This window comes from Dreissena polymorpha, chromosome 1 (assembly GCF_020536995.1).
Source record: "Dreissena polymorpha isolate Duluth1 chromosome 1, UMN_Dpol_1.0, whole genome shotgun sequence".
In the NCBI taxonomy this organism is placed as follows: domain Eukaryota; kingdom Metazoa; phylum Mollusca; class Bivalvia; order Myida; family Dreissenidae; genus Dreissena; species Dreissena polymorpha.
This window is the reverse complement of record NC_068355.1, coordinates 174,515,567-174,540,563: the sequence shown is the minus strand read 5'-3', so window position 1 is coordinate 174,540,563 and position 24,997 is coordinate 174,515,567. Positions and strand designations below refer to the sequence as shown.

The window sequence follows — 24,997 nt, the reverse complement described above, 5'->3', positions numbered from 1 at the left end:
GGGTCAAATGGAAGTGCATTAAGTGTTGTCCCTGATTAGCCTGTTCAGTCTGCACAGACTACTGGGTCAAATGGATGTGCATAAAGTGTTGTCCCTGATTAGCCTGTTCAGTCTGCACAGTCTGGGTCAAATGGATGTGCATTAAGTGTTTTCCCTGATTAGCCTGTTCAGTCTGCACAGACTGGGTCAAATGGATGTGCATTAAGTGTTGTCTCTGATTAGCCTGTTCAGTCTGCACAGACTGGGTCAAATGGATGTGCATTAAGTGTGGTGCCTGATTAGCCTGTTCAGTCTGCACAGACTGGGTCAAATGGACGTGCATTAAGTGTTGTCCCTGATTAGCCTGTTCAGTCTGCACAGACTGGGTCAAATGGATGTGCATTAAGTGTTGTCTCTGATTAGCCTGTTCAGTCTGCACAGACTGGGTCAAATGGATGTGCATTAAGTGTTGTGCCTGATTAGCCTGTTCAGTCTGCACAGACTGGGTCAAATGGATGTGCATTAAGTGTTGTCCCTGATTAGTCCTGTTCAGTCTGCACAGACTGGGTCAAATGGATGTGCATTAAGTGTTGTCCCTGATTAGCCTGTTCAGTATGCACAGACTGGGTCCAATGGAGGTGCATTAAGTGTTGTGCCTGATTAGCCTGTTCAGTTTGCACAGACTGGGTCAAATGGATGTGCATTAAGTGTTGTGCCTGATTAGCCTGTTCAGTCTGCACAAACTGGGTCAAATGGATGTGCATAGTGTTGTCCCTGATTAGCCTGTTCAGTCTGCACAGACTGGGTCAAATGGATGTGCATTAAGTGTTGTCCCTGATTAGCCTGTTCAGTCTGCACAGACTGGGTCGAATGGATGTGTATAAAGTGTTGTGCCTGATTAGCCTGTTCAGTCTGCACAGAATACTGGGTCAAATGGATGTGCATTAAGTGTTGTCCCTGATTAGCCTGTTCAGTCTGCACAGACTGGGTCAAATGGATGTGCATTAAGTGTTGTGCCTGATTAGCCTGTTCAGTCTGCACAGACTGGGTCAAATGGATGTGCATTAAGTGTTGTCCCTGATTAGCCTGTTCAGTCTGCACAGACTGGGTCAAATGGATGTGCATTAAGTGTTGTGCCTTATTAGCCTGTTCAGTCTGCACAGACTGGGTCAAATGGATGTGCATAGTGTTGTCTCTGATTAGCCTGTTCAGTCTGCACAGACTGGGTCAAATGGATGTGCATTAAGTGTTGTGCCTGATTAGCCTGTTCAGTCTGCACCAACTGGGTCAAATGGATGTGCATAGTGTTGTCCCTGATTAGCCTGTTCAGTCTGCACAGACTGGGTCAAATGGATGTGCATTAAGTGTTGTCCCTGATTAGCCTGTTCAGTCTGCACAGACTACTGGGTCAAATGGATGTGTATAAAGTGTTGTGCCTGATTAGCCTGTTCAGTCTGCACAGACTGGGTCAAATGGATGTGCATTAAGTGTTGTGCCTGATTAGCCTGTTCAGTCTGCACAGAATACTGGGTCAAATGGATGTGCATTAAGTGTTGTGCCTGATTAGCCTGTTCAGTCTGCACAGACTGGGTCAAATGGATGTGCATTAAGTGTTGTCCCTGATTAGCCTGTTCAGTCTGCACAGACTGGGTCAAATGGATGTGCATTAAGTGTTGTCTCTGATTAGCCTGTTCAGTCTGCACAGACTGGGTCAAATGGATGTGCATTAAGTGTTGTCCCTGGTAAGCCTGTTCAGTCTGCACAGACTGGGTCAAATGGATGTGCATTAAGTGTTATGCCTGATTAGCCTGTTCAGTCTGCACAGACTGGGTCAAATGGATGTGCATTAAGTGTTGTCCCTGATTAGCCTGTTCAGTCTGCACAGACTGGGTCAAATGGATGTGCATAAAGTGTTGTCCCTGATTAGCCTGTTCAGTCTGCACAGACTGGGTCAAATGGATGTGCATTAAGTGTTGTCCCTGGTAAGCCTGTTCAGTCTGCACAGACTGGGTCAAATGGATGTGCATTAAGTGTTGTCTCTGATTAGCCTGTTCAGTCTGCACAGACTGGGTCAAATTGATGTGCATTAAGTGTTGTCCCTGGTAAGCCTGTTCAGTCTGCACAGACTGGGTCAAATGGATGTGCATTAAGTGTTGTCTCTGATTAGCCTGTTCAGTCTGCACAGACTGGGTCAAATGGATGTGCATTAAGTGTTGTCCCTGATTAGCCTGTTCAGTCTGCACAGACTGGGTCAAATGGATGTGCATTAAGTGTTGTCCCTGGTAAGCCTGTTCAGTCTGCCCAGACTGGGTCAAATGGATGTGCATTAAGTGTTGTCCCTGATTAGCCTGTTCAGTCTGCACAGACTGGGTCAAATGGATGTGCATTAAGTGTTGTCCCTGATTAGCCTGTTCAGTCTGCACAGACTGGGTCAAATGGATGTGCATTAAGTGTTGTCCCTGATTAGCCTGTTCAGTCTGCACAGACTGGGTCAAATGGATGTGCATTAAGTGTTGTCCCTGGTAAGCCTGTTTAGTCTGCATAGACTGGGTCAAATGGATGTGCATTAAGTGTTGTCTCTGATTAGCCTGTTCAGTCTGCACAGACTGGGTCAAATGGATGTGCATTAAGTGTTGTCCCTGGTAAGCCTGTTCAGTCTGCACAGACTGGGTCAAATGGATGTGCATTAAGTGTTGTCCCTGGTAAGCCTGTTCAGTCTGCACAGACTGGGTCAAATGGATGAGCATTAAGTGTTGTCTCTGATTAGCCTGTTCAGTCTGCACAGACTGGGTCAAATGGATGTGCATTAAGTGTTGTCCCTGATTAGCCTGTTCAGTCTGCACAGACTGGGTCAAATGGATGTGCATTAAGTGTTGTCCCTGGTAAGCCTGTTCAGTCTGCACAGACTGGGTCAAATGGATGTGCATTAAGTGTTGTCCCTGATTAGCCTGTTCAGTCTGCACAGACTGGGTCAAATGGATGTGCATTAAGTGTTGTCCCTGATTAGCCTGTTCAGTCTGCACAGACTGGGTCAAATGGATGTGCATTAAGTGTTGTCTCTGATTAGCCTGTTCAGTCTGCACAGACTGGGTCAAATGGATGTGCATTAAGTGTTGTCCCTGGTAAGCCTGTTTAGTCTGCATAGACTGGGTCAAATGGATGTGCATTAAGTGTTGTCCCTGGTAAGCCTGTTCAGTCTGCACAGACTGGGTCAAATGGATGTGCATTAAGTGTTGTCCCTGGTAAGCCTGTTCAGTCTGCATAGACTGGGTCAAATGGATGTGCATTAAGTGTTGTCCCTGGTAAGCCTGTTCAGTCTGCACAGACTGGGTCAAATGGATGTGCATAAAGTGTTGTGCCTGATTAGCCTGTTCAGTCTGCACAGACTGGGTCAAATGGATGTGCATTAGTGTTGTCCCTGATTAGCCTGTTCAGTCTGCACAGACTGGGTCAAATGGATGTGCATAGTGTTGTCTCTGATTAGCCTGTTCAGTCTGCACAGACTGGGTCAAATGGATGTGCATAAAGTGTTGTGCCTGATTAGCCTGTTCAGTCTGCACAGACTGGGTCAAATGGATGTGTATAAAGTGTTGGCCCTGATTAGCCTGTTCAGTCTGCACAGACTAATCAGTGACAATACTTTCCCCCTAAACTGGATTTTTGCTAAAGAGACTTCCTTTAAACAAAAAATACAATAAAGCGGAAAATGTTTTCCCCGATTCTGAGCCTTTACACACATGAATAAATCCTACAGAGTACAAGTACATGATAATATTGTTGCTCATTTCCCTACCTGTCCAGTCTGCGTCTGCATTTAGCTGGGCGGGACATCCTCCTACCAGGGGGCTTATCAATGCTGTATATAAAGATCATGAACTGATTCTTAGACTTAAAGCTAAAACTTAAGAATAGTCTTAAACTTAAAATGTCCTAAAATAATTCAACATTAAGTCAAACATAATATTTTGTTTTGAACACTAATTATCAATAGTGTACTTAGACATAGCCATACTATATGTTCCTTTCATTTATTACGATTTTACAACTATTCAGACTTTTACTGGTTTTTCTAACTCTTTAAATACGGTAGGAATGCAAACGTTTTATAAGCATAGAAATATTTACTGATCGTTTCTAATATGATATTCATGTGTAAAGCAATCAATACTTCCTTAAAAAAACATGACATATTTTTAAATATTTAATGCTGTATTAGACTTCAATATGTTGCTTTAAACTACAGGATTTCTCAAAGAAGAATGCACAAGCCAGATTTTTAGTCTTAACAGAAGATGGTTATCTGTTTATAAGAAATCTCTAAGGCTGCTATATCTCCAATTTTGCTACGTTAATATTCCTTCATAAGCAATATTACCATACAACTTTGTTACATAATATAAACAACCTGGTTAATTCCTTTGTAATATTGAATAACTCTCACTATAATCTAAATTCCACATGACAAATATATATCTGTCTACAATAAAGTGTATAGATCTACAAGAGTTGTCTAACCTGTCTCTAGCCATTGACTTCTCGATGGTTTCATGCTGCCTTGGAAACAGTGATGGGGACTGAACATGAGCTGTATTGTATGGTCTACAAGTAAAAAAGGTTATTCATTATCTTTAAGAAATTTTAAGTCTAAATTCCCTGAAATGAAACCGGGTTATTATCTAAAACATGTAACAGTATCCTGATAGGGAAGCAGCATATAAGGTTTAATAAAATTAGGATCAGTAATGTTCAAGATATCACACAGAAACAAATAATTATTCAAAGGGAAAAAAATCTGAAAATATGGGCATGTTTACCCTAAAAAATACTGGAAACAAGTTTAAATCAAATTGAGGTGATCAGTTATGAGATGTCGCACCAAAATTTAGCCATATTATTAACAAGACTATTGCCAAGCAATATATGTCCCCTACCGGCTCCACCATTGTCAAAAATATTTTTTATATATTTGTTGCCATAGCAACCAGAAATGATGTGCATAATGTCCATATTGCCATCTATCCATGTTTAAAGTTTCATGAAAAAATATTAAGAACTTTTAAAGTTATTGCAGGATCCAGAAAAGTGTGACAGACTCACAGACTCACGGACCGACAGACAAACAGAGCGCAAACCATAATTCCCCTCCGGTGAAACCGGTATGGGACAATAAAAGGGCAATCACTGGCAGAAATTTGTTGGAGAGTAAAAAATCCCTAAATTATGATTGAGGGAAACAACCTTACAATATGCACATGTCCAGTATAAAAGGAGGCTGCATATATATAGTTTGATTCGCATTATAAGTTTCCAAGACCCAAGAAAGAGAAAGTTTGGTGCACAAAAGGACATACAGTAGGACAGAAAAGATTATTTTAGATTTTTTTTTACACCCCTGCAAACTCAATTCCATCAAAATGTGAATTCCAACAGACCAAGCAGCAACTATATGATCCCCACTTTGGAGTGCATAAGGAAGGTACTAGCCTGTGCTGGGTGCAAGCTGTGTAATGACTCTTTACTACACAGTAATATACAATCCCCAGAATAAAAATGATAACAGGAACTTAGCTTTACACTTTATTTAATGACACCTTGTTTATTTTTTGACAGCAATAAACAATAACTTTTAAATAATGACTTTAATCATGGATTATGAACTACTGCTGACTTAATGTTGAACAATAGCTGTGTTTTTGAAACACAATGCCCCCTTCTGCGCTTTGAAGCTGCACGGAAGTTATTTTAGATACAAAGTTATATTTTGAATGTAAAGGTCACAGTGACCTTGACCGTTGACCTCAAACCATGTTTGATTGTAGAACACAATGAAATGCACGCACATGTGAAGTTTAAAGAACATAGACCCAAGAGTTTTCATTTTATGAGCAAGGTTAAAGTTTTGGGACAGACACACACATACAATGACAGACCGACAGGCCAAAAAAATATACCCCCTGATCATTTGATCTGGGGCATAAAAATATTTGGTGACCATGTTATCTGGATTTTTATAAGTAACAATATAAGTGAATTTGATGGGTGCTCTAGATAATAGGATTTGTCAATATATGGTTTAACTATGTGAAAACTCAATTATTATCATTCTCAGAGAAAATGTGAGTTTTGGCTAAATTTAACTCAATAATTCTGTGTTTTTTTCTCTTAAAAATGTATGTCAAGCATAGTCACTATTATGTTCTGTCTAAGAACTGTATAAGTTGTCAATGAATAATTTCATTAAGGATGTTGCAATGACATATTGAACAAGATGTGTTTGTGAAACACTGTGTCCCCCCCATATATTTGACCTTGAAGGATGACCTTGACCTTTCACAACTCAAAATGTGCAGCTCCATGAGATACACATGCATGCCAAATATCAAGTTGCTATCTTCAATAATGCAAAAGTTATGGCCAATGTTAAAGTTTGACGCAAACAAACCAACAGACAGGGCAAAAACAATATGTCCCAATGCTCTTTAATATGGGAAAAAAATCAAGTGCATTATGATTTATATTGGCAACAATTGTAGGACCATATTTGATTAAACCTATAAACACAGATCAAACTAGGAAGTTAGATTAATGCTCTGTACACACATTTGAATTTATCCCCATTTTTTTTTGCATTTTTGACAATCCCACAACATTTTATGTGCGCAAAAAATCGCTCCTTGACCAATTTATATACGAATTTGTGAATATTGTTGGATAAAATCTCAATTTCATGGCTGTGCCAGAGCACTGCAGTATGATTTAAATAATGTCTTACGTTTCTGAGAGAGGTGGTTCCAGACTATCTATGGACTCTGTACACAGCAGACTGGTGCAGTCATCCTGGCTTGTTATGTCAACCCCATGGAAACAGCTGCTCTCAGGGCACTGAAGAGTAAAGACTGCAACACTGGGCTTGTTTTTTTACACAAAATAATCTTCCAAAAATGCCTTATCCAACTATTGAGGTTTTTACATGGTTTAATAGATTGTTCCCAAAATAGGATTGTTTCATCTGTATTAAAAACATTTAATCAAGCAAGTTTGATAACCAAAATAGTTTAACATAATATTAACAAGCAAATTCGTTGAATTGATATCCCTCGCCAATTTCAAAATTGTGACACACACACACATACAATGACAGACAGTCAGGCCCCAAAAAATATACCCCCTTATCATTTGATCTGGGGGCATAAAAATATTTAATTACCATGTTATCTGGCTTTTTATCTGTTATCTGGCTTTTTTGCTATAATTGTCGCCAATCTTAAGCATAATGCACTTGATTGAATCATAAGTATTTGGGAAAATCAAAAACTTAAAACATAACATTTTATGCATTTATTTTTTAATGAATGAAATGCAATTATGTACAAACAAGTTTCATTGAAATGCATGAAAGCAGTTCCAAAATATGCTTTTGGACAAAAAAGTTTTCTGGATGGATGGACAACGCCAAAACAATATCCTCCTCCAGATAAAATTATGAGAGAAGGAAGGCCAGACAAGTCAGCTGGTCAGTTTATCGGTTTAGCGTACGACCTTACATGAAGCATTTGTGTAACTTTGACCCTTGATGTGAATCGTATGACCTTACATGAAGTATATTATGTGACCTGGTTCTTAACCTGAGACATGAACCATGACCTTAACCCTAGACATGAATCTTACATATGACACACAGCAAAGAAGATGGAGAAGAATTATGGAAAGTTATTACAGAATTCACCGATGCATAGTAAAATAATGGCTAAATAATAAATATTTCTACAAATGTGTGACCTTTGATGTGTGACCTTGACTTTGGTAAAAAAAAAACCCATAGGTCTTGCACTGCCCGATAATTGAGAACAATTACATTAGGACATTTTTCGAATCCATTTTAGTATGGTAGAATCTTTACCAAATAAGGCATATTTAATCAAAATGTGTGATTTTGACCTTTGTGTGTGACTTTGACCATCACCCTAGCAACCTGGATCTTATATATGACACTCAGCTAGATAATGGAGAACAATTGTGGACAGTTATTACAGAATCCCTTGATGCATAGTAAAGGAATGACTTAATAATGAATAATTAATCAATTTTGTGACCTTTGACCTCAATGTGTTACCTAAGCCCCTATGATTATGGGTGTTGAACTTAAAGCACCCCCAGATGATTGAGAATGACTATGGCAAGTTTCATGTGTTAATGGAGATAAAGCTCTAAGCTTATATTAAAAAGCATTTTTTCAAGATACAAAGGGCCATAACTCTGTTATTAACAGATGGTGTACAATTCCATTTGGTGTGCATCATCCTCTTATCCATATATATACTTATACCAAGTTTCAATGAAATCTGCCAAAGCACTTCCAAGATATGGCTCCGGACACAAAAGTGCCGGACGGATGGACCGAAAGACGGATGGACAACGCCAAAACAATATCCCTCCACCTATGGCAGAGGATAATAACATAAACCTCGCAATTAAATATTTTATCACATGTTGCTTTTCACCTGCATTCTCTGTCCATATAAACAACATAATTATCTAATTAACAATAACAATCATCAATAGTTTAATGAACCTTACAACTACAACGGTTTAAACTTCTTTTTATAAAAAGCCACAACAGCACAAGCTACCATTCAGTAAGAACCCACAACAGTATCAGTTATCCTTCAACGAGAACATACATCATATTACCTCTGCTTTAATAAGCACATTAATTATCAATCAATAAAAACCAGCAACAGCATAAGCTATTTTCCTATCAGAGACAACAACTGCATTAGCTATCTTTCAATCAGAGGCCACAACAGTATTAGCTATCTTTTAATCAGATACCACAACAGTATTGGCTGTCTTTCAATCAGAGACCATAACATTATCAGCTACCTTTCAATCAGAGGCCACAACTGCATTAGCTTTCTTTCAATCAGAGGCCACAACAGTATTAGCTATCGTTCAATCAGATGCCAACAAGTATTAGCTATCTTTCAATCAGAGGCCACAACTGCATTAGCTTCCTTTCAATCAGAGGCCACAACAAGTATAAGCTATCTTTCAATCAGAGGCCACAACAATATTAGCTTTCTTTCAATCAGAGGCCACAACTGCATCAGCTTTCTTTCAATCAGAGGCCACAAGTATTAGCTATCTTTCAATCAGAGGCTACAACAAGTATTATCTATCTTTTAATCAGAGGCCACAACATTATTAGCTATCTTTCAATCAGAGGCCACAACAGTATTAGCTTTCTTTCAATCAGAGGCCACAACAGTATCAGCTATCTTTTAATCAGAGGCCACAGCATATTAGCTTTCTTTCAATCAGAGGCCACAACAGTATTAGCTTTCTTTCAATCAGAGGCCACAACAGTATCAGCTATCTTTAATCAGAGGCAACAGCATATTAGCTATCTTTCAATCAGAGGCCACAACAGTATTAGCTATCTTTCAATCAGAAGCCACAACAGTATTAGCTATCTTTCAATCAGAGGCCACAACATTATTAGCTTTCTTTGAATCAGAGGCCACAACAATATTTGCTTTCTTTGAATCAGAGGCCACAACAGTATCAGCTATATTTCAATCAGAGGCCACAACAGTATCAGCTATCTTTTAATCAGAGGCCACAACAGTTTTAGCTTTCTTTCAATCAGAGGTCACAACAAGTATTAGCTTTCTTTCAATCAGAGGCCACAGCAAATTTGCTATTTCTCAACTAAAGGCCACAACAGTATCAGCTATCTTTCAATCAGAGGTCACAACATTATCAGCTATCTTTCAATCAGAGGCCACAGCAAATTTGCTATTTCTCAACTAAAGGCCACAACAGTATCAGCTATATTTCAATCAGAGGTCACAACAGTATCAGCTATCTTTCAATTAGAGGCCACATCAGTATCAGCTATCTTTCAATCAGAGGTTACAATAGTATCAGCTATCTTTCAATCAGAGGCCACAGCATATTAGCTATCACTCAATTAAAGGCAACAACTGTATCAGCTATCTTTCAATTAGAGGTCACAACAGTATCAGCTATCTTTCAATCATAGGCCACAGCATATAAGCTATCTCTCAATTAAAGGCCACAACAGTATTAGCTATCTTTCAATTAAAGGCCACAACAGTATCAGCTATCTTTCAATTAAAGGCCACAACAGTATCAGCTATCTTTCAATTAAAGGCCACAACAATATCAGCTATCTTTCAATTAAAGGCCACAACAGTATCAGCTATCTTTCAATCAGAGGCCACAACAGTATCAGCTATCTTTCAATTAAAGGCCACAACAGTATCAGCTATCTTTCAATTAAAGGCCACAACAGTATCAGCTATCTTTCAATCAGAGGCCACAACAGTATGAGCTATCTTACAATCAGAGGCCACTACAGTATCAGCTATCTATTAATCAGAGGCCACAACAGTCTTTCAATCAGATACCATAACAGTATAAGCTATCTTTCAATCAGATACCATAACAGTATAAGCTATCTTTCAATCAGATACCATAACAGTATAAGCAATCTTTCAATCAGAGGCAACAACAGTATCAGCTATCTTTTAATCAGAGCTAGGCCACAACTGCATTAGCTACCTTTCAATCAGAAGCCACAACAGTATAAAGGGCTGTGAAAGCATTTTTGTTATTTATTTTTTCATTAACTGCAGAATTGCAAGCAAGAAAATAATACTTATCCAACTTATGCCCAGTAAGTGTCATGTATTTCAACATCTTTTGTAAGCTTATTTTTATTGCAATTAATACTAAATGTATAGATGGAGATAATGTGGACATTTTAACATTTTTTCTTCCAAATTTAATCTGAGCAATGTCAGGATACAAATATTTTCCAATCATGACAGTTACAATGATGGTCTGCAATGAAGAGTTGTTTTGGGGTTTCCGCAATTACCTATTATGCATGACTTTGACACTCAAGTCAAAATGACATAGAAAATAGTAATGAACTTAATAGTGATCATGATTACATAAAAGGACATACATGTGATTAGTTGTATCAAAGTCTAAAACATTTAATTGTATTCAATACCATTTTTGACTCGAAGTATCTGCACTGCAGATTGGCTTAATTGGGATCAGCTATTTACAGTTCTCAAAAACATATAAAATTGGCCATAGACAGCCTTTATCCACGATCATTTATTTTCTTTTGTAATCTTGACTTTCATATTTCATTCTGGATTGTCTCCCCTTCAATGCACAACACATGATCCTATTATATTTTAACCCTTTGCATGCTGGAAAATTTGTCGTCTGCTAAAATGTCTTCTGCTGAATTTCTAAAATTAGCATTTTCTTCGATTTTTTTCAAAGAACACTATCAGAATAGCAAACAGTTTGGATCCTGATGAGACGCCACGTTTTGTGGCGTCTCATCTGGATCCAAACTGTTTGCAAAGGCCTTCAAAATTCGGTTCCCGCACTAAAAGAGTTAAACAGTACATAGATCTCTGCAGGTATGTGTAAGGCAACAAAAAAAACAACAACTTGAAATTCAAAGTTTTAATTTTATAATTTATCGTCTTACAATGTACATCACACGAGTTTCAATTGACAACTTCAATACCATGTATCTGAGTAGTTTTTTTCATCAGAAGAAAATGTAAATTAAAAAATCATTTGAGATATAGGTTTGTTGAATGTGCTACAAAACATTTTACCAATAATAATAGTGGGGTAGATGAGACAAACAAAATATATTTTATATATTTGAGTTACAGTGTATCAGCTAACCTCTTATGAGCACACAAGGCAGTATTAGCTATCCTTCAATGAGAAGCCTGTAACCAACTGACATACTTGCCACATGGAGGAGCTGAAAGGAGAGTACAGCAGGGACATGCTGGGGGTGCCGGGCAGGGCAAGGCTCCTGTCTGCCCCCTCTAGACCCGCTGGCAGCTTCACAGGCGTGAACCCACTACCACCAGTGGACCCATTGCAGTGCCTTCCTGGTGTGCCTTTCTTGGGTACAGGTGTAGCTTTCGTAAAAAGCGTGCCTCTCTTAGCAAACGACTGCTGAAAAAATATATTTGCAAGGCATTGTTTTCTTAATTGCATACTAACAAAATGGACATGCAAATACCCGTACAGACCATAGAAGCAAGCAATAAACTTTTTATATACAATTTTCAAATAAACATTGAGAAATCTGTTATACATTTATACGATAAATCATGAATTTAATGAATACCAAATAAACACATTCCAAAAGCCCGAAGGACACATACTTGTTTGCAGGCCTTTGATGGTGTTTTGGCATAAATTAAAGATTTCACAGCAGTAGACGATTTCTGTGAAGAGGTACATCTTAAAACTCCTCGAGCAGAAGACATTTTTGACTTGGAAGGTGTTTGTTGTTCCCTTGCAACCATTAGATCAAGGCCATCTGAGGTCAACATTGTGTTGTTCATAATGTCTTGTTTTTTGGAGATCTGAAATCACAAGTTAAAACAATACATGTTTCAAAAGGACATCTATGCCCCCATATTTCACATTTGTCTCAACACTGCACAAAATTCACATGCTGATGAATAGGATTTTGAAGGTTAATCACTCCAGCTGCTTACCTTTCTATGTTTTGTGACACACAAATCTTAATGATAAACAAGTGCACATTTATATGGATTGCCATGAACAATTTGAGACAAAAATTACAATCAATAAGATAACATTTTTTTGCAATGAAAAATGATATACAAAAGTTATATTTCTTTTAACCAATATATACTTGTGTGTGATTAAAATCTGAAAAATTAAAGGTTTAGTTTCAGCAGACAATCTTGTTTATTCTATTGAGGTACTTATTTTTAAACATATTTTGCATAAGACAAAAAAGCATACTGATTTGCATTTGGTTGGTATTGTTTTAGGATGGCAACTTGCAGAGGCCCTGATTGCTGTATTTTTATTTCTTTACCAAAGTTATTGAAATTAGAGCATTTATAACTGGACAAGAGCCACTCCAAAAACTACAGTTCGAGTGTACAAATAATATTGTTTATTAAAGTCTGGCAGCAGATAGTTTACTGATGTCATCAGATTGGTCAACATTATGGCAAGCTATGTAAAATGTACAGGAAGACATTTGTGGAAAAACACTTTAATTTTAATAAGACAGTACAAGTACAAAGTCCGGAAAGCATGGAACACTGAGTTTAGAAAATGTACAAAATTATTTTAGCCCCAAACTGCTAGAAAACAACATACACAACTCTCTCAAATCATTCTATTTAAGCCTCTATGAAAATCTTGCAGAAATGTATAAAAAAATAATGTACAAAATGGTCCATGACAGACTACATTGACAAAGAAAAATATTATTTAACTGAAAAAGTGTGCTAAGGACACCAATGTCCTTGCTCTATTTCATAAGATACAGAAATGAATGTTGTTTGCCACTAATACACCAAACAATTAATACAGCATGTATGTACAAGACCTTTGTAGCTGTTGCAACACATAAAGCCTATTTCACATATCTGACATTTACATTTCAGCAAGCCCTTTAATTGGTTCAAATATCATGTCATCTTAAAATAAAACAATTGCCAATGATATACAAAGAAGTGGGACGTGCTCTGTGAAAAAGGGATTTAATGCATGTGCATAGCGTCATCTAGATTAGCCTGTGCAGTCTGCTCAGGCTTATCAAGGACACTTTCTGCTTTTATATTTTTCATTTCAAGAAAATCTCTTCTTAGCAAAAATCAAGTTAGGCGGAAAGTGTCGTCCCTGATTAGCCCGTGTGGACTGCACAGACTAATCTGGCATGACACTTAACGCACTTGCATTTAACTCAGGGCAACTTTCCACTTTTATAAAAAAAATTGTTCCAAGAAAGTCTCTTCTTAGCAATAAGTCAAGTTAAGGCAGAAAGTGTCGTCCCTGATTAGCCTGTGCCGTTTGCACAGGCTAATCTGGCATGACTCTTTATGACCGTGAAGATACAGACATTGCTGTTTCATGTGACACATCATCAAGATATTATTATTATTTGTGCTTTTATCTATTTTGTAATCCCTTTTGTACAGATTATTTGCAATATAAGATATATGTCCACATAGACCTCGACCTAAAGCTAGCAACATGGTTGTTTCAGGCAGCATTTTGACCTTAAATAATGACAAAAAATATATAAATATGCACAACTGAGCCAAACATTAACATTTACTTTAACAAGTACATATAAAGAATATGCAAAAAACCTGTAAGCGTCAACTGTGACCTTGAACTTCAAGGTAGCAAAATGGTTTTGCAACAGGGTGTGCCACTTTGATCTGAAACCACTTTTATCTTTCATGCACACCAAAGTTGTGAGACTGACATGAGCATGTACTTTGATACAGCATATGTAAAAACTGCAAGTGTTCACTGAGACCTTGAAATTTAAGCAAGGTACATGTTTGTTGCAAGCACATTTTTGTCTTGATATGGTGATCTTTTAAGCCCATGAATATCCAAATTCCATTGTACATATCAAAGTTATTGGCTGGAGACTAACATATTAGCTCACTATATAAATAAAGTAATATAATTATAATATAAAACAAAATATAAAATAATTTAATGAATTTAAAAAAAATTCAAGGGTAAATCATGACCTCAAAATTAAAGCAAACAACATGGTTGTTGCACACTTTATGTCGTCTTGAGATGATCATAATTTCTGCACATTTATTTTCCCATTTAAGTCCCATCATGTACAACAAACCAAACAATTAAAGACAGGGGTAACATCAAATACCATTCTGAAAATTATAATTGCAATATAAAGGAATAAAAATACAAAATTCTTTAGGATACAAAATATTGAGTATGATTTAAATTAATGCTGATTAGTCTGTTTTGTTGAGGCCTTTAAATGAGGTGAATTTTATTCCTAGGCTTTGTTGTCAATCCTACACTCTGTTATCAGCCCTACATTATGTTGTTGGTTCTACATTATGCTGTCAGTCCTACATTCTGTTGTCATTCCTATATTCTGTTGTCACTTTTAAAAGTAGGTTGTCTACAACATGTGTTTATGTTGTCATCTAAACATGAAAGTTTTGCAGTTTACAAATATGAAGTCATTTTTCTGCCATTGAAATATAATTTTTTGTCAAAAAATAAAAACAAAACAGTGAGATCATGCTAAATTCTAAAGATTTCTGGCTGAAGGCTTACACATTTTAAGGCACATGCAGATGTATCCTAGAGTAGAACTACTAAATATGATACAAATAAACAAATAAAAAAAACATGCAAGATAAGAAAATGTTCATGCGGACATAATATGTGGAGATAAAATATACTCAAATTCATACATATATTCCACATCTTAAGGTGCATATTAAACAAATTCACACACTCATTACAAACATACTTATAAAATTACTACACACATTCATACACATATTTATGCACATATTACAAACTTTCATACACATATAACACATATTTATGCATATATTACACATTTTCAATAAAATATAACACATTCAAGCAAAACATATTACATGTATTCATGCACATATAACAAATTTTTATACACATATTAAACATATTCATACACAAAATAAACATTATGATACATATTTATGAAAATATTCATTAACATTCAAACACATATAGGTATAAGCACATATTCATGAACATATTACACATATTCTAACATGCATTTTGCACAAAGGGACTTCATTTGATATGGATTTTTCCTGTCACATTTAACTAGTCACTTATGAGCATTAAACAGCATGTACTTCAGCTGCAGCCACAATCTGCCACACCATCTTGGCCCCCTAAACATGCAAGAAACAACCACACATCGGTAATCATGGCAGTCTTGGAGAGATATTTGTAAAACATATAGGCTCCAAACCTAAAGCCAAGTTGTCAATATATTTAATTTTTAAGATTTGTTTAAAAATACGCATTGATTTTTAAAGATACGAGTCTTTTTTTTCTCTAATGAATTTCAAACATAATACATTTGTCTGATAAGCGTTCTGAATTGTATGGCAACGTTTTTGGTTTAAGAGCAACTATGACCTTGACCTCACAGTTGACATCCTTCTTCCTTTCCTGCCTAAAAACAGAAAACTTACTTGGACAATGAATTGTAGGTAAAAAAATCGCTTTCCTCCGCAAAAATCAACATATATTGAAGAAGTCTCAAGATATAATTTGGAAAGAAATGTCATGTCACAAGCTCTTGTATTAAAGACTTACCTTTGACTTTTAGACATCAAAATCAAGAGGCATGCACATTTCTTCCCAAATAAACTAGCATACAAGTTTTGAAAATCCTAGGGCAAAATGTTCTCTTGAAAATGTGCCAAAACAAATTATAATTTACAAGACCCTGTGACCTTGACCTTTGTCCTGTTAACGGAAAGCTAGGCATCTTCCTTTGCTACAAATTATCCAGCATAGTTTGAGCATATTTGATGATCATATGTCAAAGCTTCATTACCCGGTAACCCTTTCAGTGCGGGAACCGAATTTTGAAGGCCTGTGCAAACAGTTTGGATCCAGATGAGACGCCACAGAACGTGGCGTCTCATCAGGATCCAAACTGTTTGCTATTCTGATAGTATTTTTTGGAAAAAAAATCGAAGAAAATGCTAATTTTAGAAATTCAGCAGATGACATTTTAGCAGAAGACAAATTTCCCAGCATTCAAAGGGTTAAAACAAACTGTTCTGTAGACCTACCAACCAAACTTTCTAACCAAATTCCAACTTTTTTGAAGGTGGTCTTATAATATCTCATGATGTAGATTTTACCCGAGTTAGTACCTTGAAGTTGTTAAGAGGCATGTGGGATGTGTGAGCCAGGGGTGGGAAGGACATGGCCACCTCTGCCTCGTCCGCGGCTATCAGGTCACAGGACTGCTGACTGAGGACATCAAGGCTCGTCTCAATGTCGGAGGGTACGTTGTAACGCTTCTTACCAGAGGTAGAGCTGTAGGGCAAACACACACACACTGTATATAACATATACATGGTGTTTAGCAAATACACACACTGTATATCACATATACATTGTGTATCGTAAATGCACACACTGTATATCACATATACACTGTGTATAGTAAATGCACACAGTATATAGCAAATACACATAATCATTATATAGCTATGCACGCAGTCCATTTCACAAACACAAACACAGTATACCGCCTACACATGCACAGTATTAAGCATATCGTACATACAGTTTCTGGCATACATGGACACAGTATATTGCACACACACATTATATAGAGTAAGCACACTGTGTATAGCATTTAATTCATAGAATGATAAATGGCATTTCTTGAAGATTCAGTGAAGCTTGATGGCAGAGTTTAATTTTTGATTACGATCATCATTGTTTATGCTTATGGCTTTGAAATTGAAGTTTCACAACACAAACGAATTAAATTACATAAATGTAAACTTACCTAAAGAAGAGACACTGCTTCATTGCAAAGTCTTGCTTAATGTCTTCAAAAGTTGCAGGCACAATGCTGCCATTGTCTCTCTCAATCATCACAACCTTTCCAGACAGTGGTGCTTAGGACAAGAAACATGCGTTTCACATATTGCATGTATTTGTCATGGTATTGACAATCAAATTAGGATGAACAATATTTGAAGTGAAATTCATCCCTATGCTCATCATCCCCATACTGTTACACTCTGTTTGTTTTGTGGGTGACAGCACACTTTCACTTAATATTGCAATGACTGTTTAACAAATATTATTTGTTTGACACTCAATCTCATTGTCTCACTCAACCACACAATTAAGTGTTCATCAAATATGTATATATGAAGCTTTGTATCAGATATATGAGAAAACGCAATGAGTTTTCTATGGCCATAATATGCCTGTTTTTATGTACCTACTAACTTTAATGTTGATGAATTAAAAGATTCAACAGAAAACAATCTGTTCAAAAGTGTTAATAATAGACCAGACTGAACAATATACACATAATTACTCCATATTTTATCATATTGCACGATATATACATGTACATTCTTGTTAAAAAAATACCATGTATATGAAGATACACAAAGTGGGTTCTTTTACCTCTGTTCTCAATAAGATCTCTCAAGTTCCGCTCCAAGCTTACAATATGTCGTTCTGTTTCCTTCAGGGTTAAAGCCTGCAAATAGGGAATCAATTCTTGTGTGATTTGACCATACTAATTTCTTCTATAGTTTAGTTGTGCAAACATATATCTAAATATGTGAAAGTTATGGATAGTTCATAGTTCACTCATATTGTAACAAACAAAAATATATGAGCCTTGTTCTGAGAAAACTGGGCTTAATGCATGTGCGTAAAGTGTCATCCCAGATTAGCCTGTGTAGTCTGCACAGGATAATCAGGGACGGCTCTTTCCGCCTAAACTTGATTTTCGGTAAGGAGGGACTGCACAGGCTAATCTAGGACGACACTTTACGCACATGCATTATGCCCAATTTTCTAAGAACGCTTCTCATATGTTCATGATACCTACACAGATCAGGAAAGTGTCATCTCAATCTTGGAATTGAAGTTCTCTAAAGGGCATAACAAAGAGGAAATTTCTTTGGAAAATAATGGTCTTGTTCACAATTTTTGTCTTTTTAAATGTCTTTTTATGTATATAAACAAACCTATTCTATTTGAAATAGTCTATAATAATTATAATTACATATACAAGAGCTGTTTTTGTGCCCCCTACTGCGCCATATATTTGACCTATGACCTTGAAGGATGACCTTGAGCTTTCACCACTCAAAATCTTCAATATTGCAAAAGTTATGACCTAGGTTAATGTTTTGGTACGGACACACACAATGACAGACAGGCCAAAAACAATATACCCCCGATCATTTGATCCGGGGGCATAAAAATATCATTAAAATGTTTGACAGTTGCTTGACTAGAACCCCGGAGACCACTATTTGTAAAAGTGTATGTTTAACCTCTACACTACTCAGTTATTACAACTTGTGTTGAGCATAAATATCTTTATTTTGTTTTGATTTTTACTAAATATTTGTAGTTTTAAGCACATACTAGGAGAACATTAGGGTTGCCAGAAATGTAGGAAATAAGGCAGTCCCGTCCTACACATAGCTTATTGCAGGTATAAATCATTAAACATGCAGAAGGACCATGAGGAATACATTGTGTCACATGCATCATACATATGAGATGTGCTCTGTGAATAAGGGATTTAATGCATATCCGCACAGGCTAATCAGGGACGACACTTTCCACTTTTATGATATTTCTTGGCAAAAATAAAGTTTAGCCAGAAAGTGTTGTCCCTGATTAGCCTGTGTGGACAGCACATGCTAATCTGGGACGACACTTTATGCACATGCATTAAACCCCCTTTTGACAAAGCACGGCTCATATCATTTGATATATTACTTTTGATAGTTTTCGTTTAGATGCTTTGCTATATCTCTTAGAGTGTGGTATAACATGTTTCATCACATTGTAGCACATGGCAACACTGGCCCGCCATTTAGCATCACTCTGTCTTCTACGCACTCTTGTTGGAGTTACACCACGAGGCATTCTCATCTGCAATCTGAAGTGTAACACATGAAGCGTGTGAAAACACTTACCGGTACATATTAAATTTGAAAACTTAGTTTTAGACTTCATTTTTTCCTTGGATTTTGTATTTACAAATTAAGTACTGGCGGGTTAAAAAATAGCAGAACTTGTTAACGCTGGCTGAATATTGAAATTCCATAAATGCAGACAACATGGGATCCTGGGAAAGAATCCTTTGATAACAAAACAAGCTAGGCTCTTTGTGAATACATATAAACCAGCCAGCCTTGAATATTTCCTCCTAGTTTTCCATTCAATAAACTTGATTTTCCTAAATCGGTGTGTGAGGGTCAAGGGCATGTATACACCAATCATACAGAGTTTACAGGCAATATATTATGCATATCATAACACATTTCATATATTGTACAATAAAAAGCTTCAAGATTAAAAATTTCTTATATTAAACAAGACTATTGCCAAGCAATACAGTCCCCTACCGGCTCCACCATTGTCAAAAATTCCTCCATTGTCAGAATTTTCTTTGTTGTTGCCATAGCAACCAGAATTTTTGACGTAGGAACAAAATGAAATGACGTGCATAATTTCCATATTGCCATCTATCAATGTTTCAAGTTTCATGATTTTTTTTTTAGGACTTTAAAAGTAATCGCAGGATCCAGAAAACCACCATTTTCAGCAGTATTTCTAGTCTATTTGTTGCCATAGCAACCAGAATTTTTGACGTAGGAACAAAATGAAATAACGTGCATTATGTCCATATTGCCATCTATCCATGTTTCAATTTTCATGAAAAAATATTACGAACTTTAAAAGTTATCTCAGGATCCAGAAAAGTGTGACTGACTGACAGACAGACAGAGTGCAAACCATAAGTCCCCTCCGGCGAAATATAATAATTAACCATTTTTTTAGTTACCTGTCGCAACTTCTGAGAAAGAGGTTACAATACTTACTATACTTTACTTTCATGCAAATTGTTAAATTAGTTAATTTCATTTAGTACATGGAAGTGCAAAGACAGGAACGATTTTGCCACTCTAAGAGTTGGTCTAGGTCTATTCATTTTACAGTAATAAACAAGAGATTGGCAAGCAATATTGTCCCCTACCGGTGAAACTCCACCCTTGTCAGTATTTTTTAAAATTATATTTGTTGCCATAGCAACCAGAATTCGTAGAAACAAAATGAAATGACGTGCATAATCTCCATATTGCCATCTATCCATGTTTCAAGTTTCATGAAAAAATATGAAGAACTTTTAAAGTTATCTCATGATCCAGAAAAGTGTGACAGACAGACAGACAGACTGACTGACAGAGACAGCGCAAACTATTAGTCCCCTACGGTTTCACCAGTAGGGGACATTCAACATTTTGATCAAAACAAATATTAAATTTAAAGGCTCATTTGTATTTGCATATCCGAGAATAAAAGGTGTCTTTAGTAAACTAAAAATATGATTACATCCAAGAAAACAACTGATTGACATGCAGATATTCCCAAAATATATGCTGAATAGTTTCACCTTTAATTTCACAAAAGTTTCAGTTGGCCAAAGTGAAATAACACATTTTAAATAAGGAGTTTGTGCCTATGATGCTATGTACAACTTTTTATCGAGTTGTAAACTGTAAATTGGTATCCCATGTTATACAAAAAGGCAAATAAAAAAACCTTTCACCATTCTTGTTTGGATATAATAAAAAATATGCGACCATTTTCCATTCACACTGGCAAAGAGTAGTTTTTTGTAACTACATGTGTATCATGCAAAGTTTGTGTACCCTTTGTGTTTTCTAAGATAAACCGTAGCCTATTGGAAATAAAAGGCTTTGATAAAGCATGTGTCATAAGAGCTTTTGAGCTTCATGCATTTGTCACTGCGTTAATAATTCCTATAAAAAATAAGAAGTTTGGTTGGAAGTTATATACTTGCCAAAACTCATCATAGCTGTAAAGGTTAAAATTTCAGTATTCAGTTTTTGTTTTCATTCAAGATTGGGTCGTGTAATAGGCCCCATTCCCAATGGAAAAAAGAATATTTTTTTTTTAATTCCCAATGAATGATTTCCACACACACAAAATATATATATATATATTTTTTTTTATCTAAATATTTTCACATAAGATCAACCTTAGTAAATATAATACTGAAAACACTTGTCCTATTCTCAATTTTGGAGTATTTTTAGCAAAACAACAACAACAACCATAATTCACCAATTTTTGTCAAACCGCCATACATTTTACCAATCCAAAGGGCCCCAGCCCCATTCCCAAAATGGTTAAAAACCCATTGGTATTGTTGATAAAGTCCCAAGCAAAGTGAACGCTCATCTGGGTCTGCACTGTTTGCTTAAACGAATTTCTTTAAGAAATATTCTTAATATAGAAATAAATATACCCAACACCCCTAATTTTGGAAATAAATTGATCCAATTTAGAAGGATGGGAGAGTCCACTGGGCATAAATGGGTTAATATAGCATGATGATGCACAGCAGCATTTTGTTCTGCATGTTTCAAGTGTGGGTCAATTAAGGGAGTCTAGCATGTCAGTTACTAAGCTTGTGTTGTGATATCTGTTTGTTACAAATCTGACTGTATACATGTGGTTGTACTTTTTCCAGTTGTTTTATTTGAGCTAAGTTAAGTACATGTATGTTGGTCCAAGACAGTGGAGGAGTATTCTAACTCAGGCTTATAGTTTTGTATGCATGATCTTTGACTTTTGAGGAGTTGATTTTTAGGCTGCGCAGAAGAAATTCTAGACAAGTGAACAGTTTGCATTTTTACTTAGTGATTGACTTAATATTTTTGTCCCATTTGCGTCTACTTTGAAGTGTAAGACTGAGGTATTTGGTGTGATTTACTTTTACAAGGATGTGATCATTCTGTATCACATTAAGTTTTTATATATAATAAGACATATAAGTTAACCCTTTCCCACACAAAAGCAATGTTGTAATGACAATATGCAACCAGCATAAAACCAGAGTCAGAGTAGCATGCAAGTAACTCACAGTCAGTGAAGGCAGGGACCTATACAAACATATATAGTTTCAGGCTTCCTGAAAAGGCCGGAACGCCGGTCTTGTCCGGCAAAATTCTTTACGGTCCGGCGAAGTTTCTAATATCACCGGTCCTTGTGACAGGCAAATAAAATTATGACTAAATACTGAAAAGTCAAATACTTGCCAAAATAATGAAAACTCCCCCATTAAAATCACTATTTTCGTGAATTTCTAGCCTTTTGTCATTAAAAACACTAACACGTCACTAGTTCTTAAGACTGCTCTCCCTTTGTTGTTGTTTCGACAACGTCAATTTCATTGGTCTGACATATTACTGTGCCATATCAAAACAATCAATATGAAGCGAAACTGTAAACATTTAAACAGGATTGTGGAAACATCACAGTTTACTGCGAAACCAAGAATGCACATGAGCAGAGACTTGTTGAAATCTGCGAGTTAAACATGCGAGTTAAACACCATTCTTTTCAATCCCCTGAAAATCTTTGTAAATTAAGCATTTTCAATCCTCTGAAAATCTTCGTAAATTAAGCATTTTGATGTGAGGCCTTCTTGTCCCCAGACATAAATCTTATAAAATAGCCTATTACATGCATCCGCTCCCTATAAAAATATATATTTTCCTTTGAGTCTGACTAGAATTTAAAGCTGTTGTCCATCATACACTGTAATCACTGGAACACGCAAATGTTTTGTTTTACTTTATCAAGTGTACTTATACCCAGGCTGCACATTCCAATAAATATGAGTTAAACTTTACTTAATTATTCAATTATAAACTCATGCTGTTCGATCAGGTGAATTTTTGTCCGGACAGGCTAACTTTTCCATCAACCTGTTCGGTTGACAGGCATTTTGGGGGACTTTTCAGCAAGTCTGTAGTTTGTGTAGGTCCCTGGTTAAAGCTTTATGCTGTTTGCTGCTCATCAGTACCTTAAAGAGACCTTTCATAGCAATTCTTGTAATATCACAAAAGTTAACATTAGTAAAAACTCTTCACATTATTCCATTGTTTTGCGTTGTAACGCTTTATAATTTTCAGGTTTTTAAATCGTCAAAAGATATTTTAGTCTATTCATATAGCGCATGGTAAATGTTCAGTATTACTGTTTCATCGAAAATACCACTACTATAACAAATATTAGCAAATCTGGAACATTTCCTGTTCAATTTTGTCCATTGACCAAAACGTGAAGATCCTTGTAAGGTTTGAAATAAAGCCTTTGGCACTAAAATCTAGTTTTTTAGTTTAATTTAACGTTATAATGAATTACATATGTGTCAAAGATAGTATCTGAGTGGTAAAAGGTTAACAATTAAACACCGTTTGTACCCTTTTCCAACGCAAAACACAAAGGCATGACTGTTGACTCTTGAAACCCAAAATACTGTGACACATTCCCGCCACATGAAATATCTGTTCGAATGCACATAAAAAACAATAACATAAACGAACGTTATGCAACCTAACTATAATCGGTTGTAATTCTTTTCAAAATATGTTTGATTTGAGCCGATATATTTTAAATAATCGCATTTCATACCCTATCTTATGACGTCATGAGGTCACGAAATCTAACTGGTCAGTAAATGAGATGGCCCAATGTCTTTCTGACAGCCTTGATCAATACGGCCTCCAGGTGGAGATTTGACTGGTTCCGCGCATTTCTCGTATTATACAGTGTGATTTTTAAATCGTTATTTTATATTTCCTCTGACTGCTTTAACTGTAAATCATAGCTTTGCATAAAATATGCTCTTTAGATAAGAAAAAGTTCCAAACTGATAATTCTTTCAGATCTGGAAACATTTTATCTACATGATCCATCACGGCGATTAAGTAACCAGATCAACTAGTTTGGCGGTAAAGGTTGTTATTCTTATCTTAAGCATATAATACCTACTTACTTACACTTGGTACAAAAAAAAATACCTAAAAATACGCGTAAACGCATAGAAACTTAAAATATATTTTTCTGCTTATGTTGAGTCTGTTCTGTCTGTTTGAATAGGCCTGGCGAAAATCACAATGTTTTCATTTGATAATCTGTCTGTCTGTCTGTCTTGTCTGTCTGTCTGTCTGTCTGTCTGTCTGCCTGCCTGCCTGCCTGCCTGTCTGTCTGTCTGTCTGTCTGTCTGTCTGTCTGTCTGTCTGTCTGTCTGTCTGTCTGTCTGTCTGTCTGTCTGTCTGTCTGTCTGTCCGTCCGTCCGTCCGTCCGTCCGTCCGTCCGTCCGTCTGTCCGTCCGTCCGTCCGTCCGGCCGTCCGTCCGTCCGTCCGTCCGTCCGTCCGTCTGTCTGTCTGTCTTCATTATTGACGAACTGTAAGTTTTTCTGACAATATTTCGCCAATTAACTGAAATGGCAGCACATTTATGCTTAATGCATTTGAAAAAGTAATTTGGGTTTACAGTCAG

General features: G+C 36.5%; 1 protein-coding gene across 6 annotated transcripts in view; it reads right to left on the bottom strand.

Annotated features, from left to right (window-relative positions):
* Nucleotides 1-24,244, bottom strand: part of LOC127862057 (uncharacterized) — a 30,419-nt gene extending 6,175 nt beyond the window's left edge. Inside the window, exons 1-10 of one of the 6 annotated variants that reach the window (XM_052401027.1) lie at nt 24,127-24,244; nt 19,393-19,555; nt 18,055-18,130; nt 17,420-17,531; nt 16,761-16,938; nt 12,222-12,425; nt 11,794-12,009; nt 6,752-6,861; nt 4,495-4,578; nt 3,773-3,835 (exon numbers count right to left, since the gene is read on the bottom strand). In XM_052401027.1, the coding sequence (XP_052256987.1) occupies nt 3,773-3,835; nt 4,495-4,578; nt 6,752-6,861; nt 11,794-12,009; nt 12,222-12,425; nt 16,761-16,938; nt 17,420-17,531; nt 18,055-18,130; nt 19,393-19,548 (1,199 nt within the window). In that variant the 5' untranslated portion in view covers nt 19,549-19,555; nt 24,127-24,244. Of the gene's footprint in view, nt 1-3,772; nt 3,836-4,494; nt 4,579-6,751; nt 6,862-11,793; nt 12,010-12,221; nt 12,426-16,760; nt 16,939-17,419; nt 17,532-18,054; nt 18,131-19,392; nt 19,556-23,915 lie in introns of those variants that run through there. The other 5 variants (XM_052401045.1, XM_052401037.1, XM_052401015.1 and 2 more) reach the window with 5 other exon arrangements.
* Nucleotides 24,245-24,997: the final 753 nt, after the last annotated feature.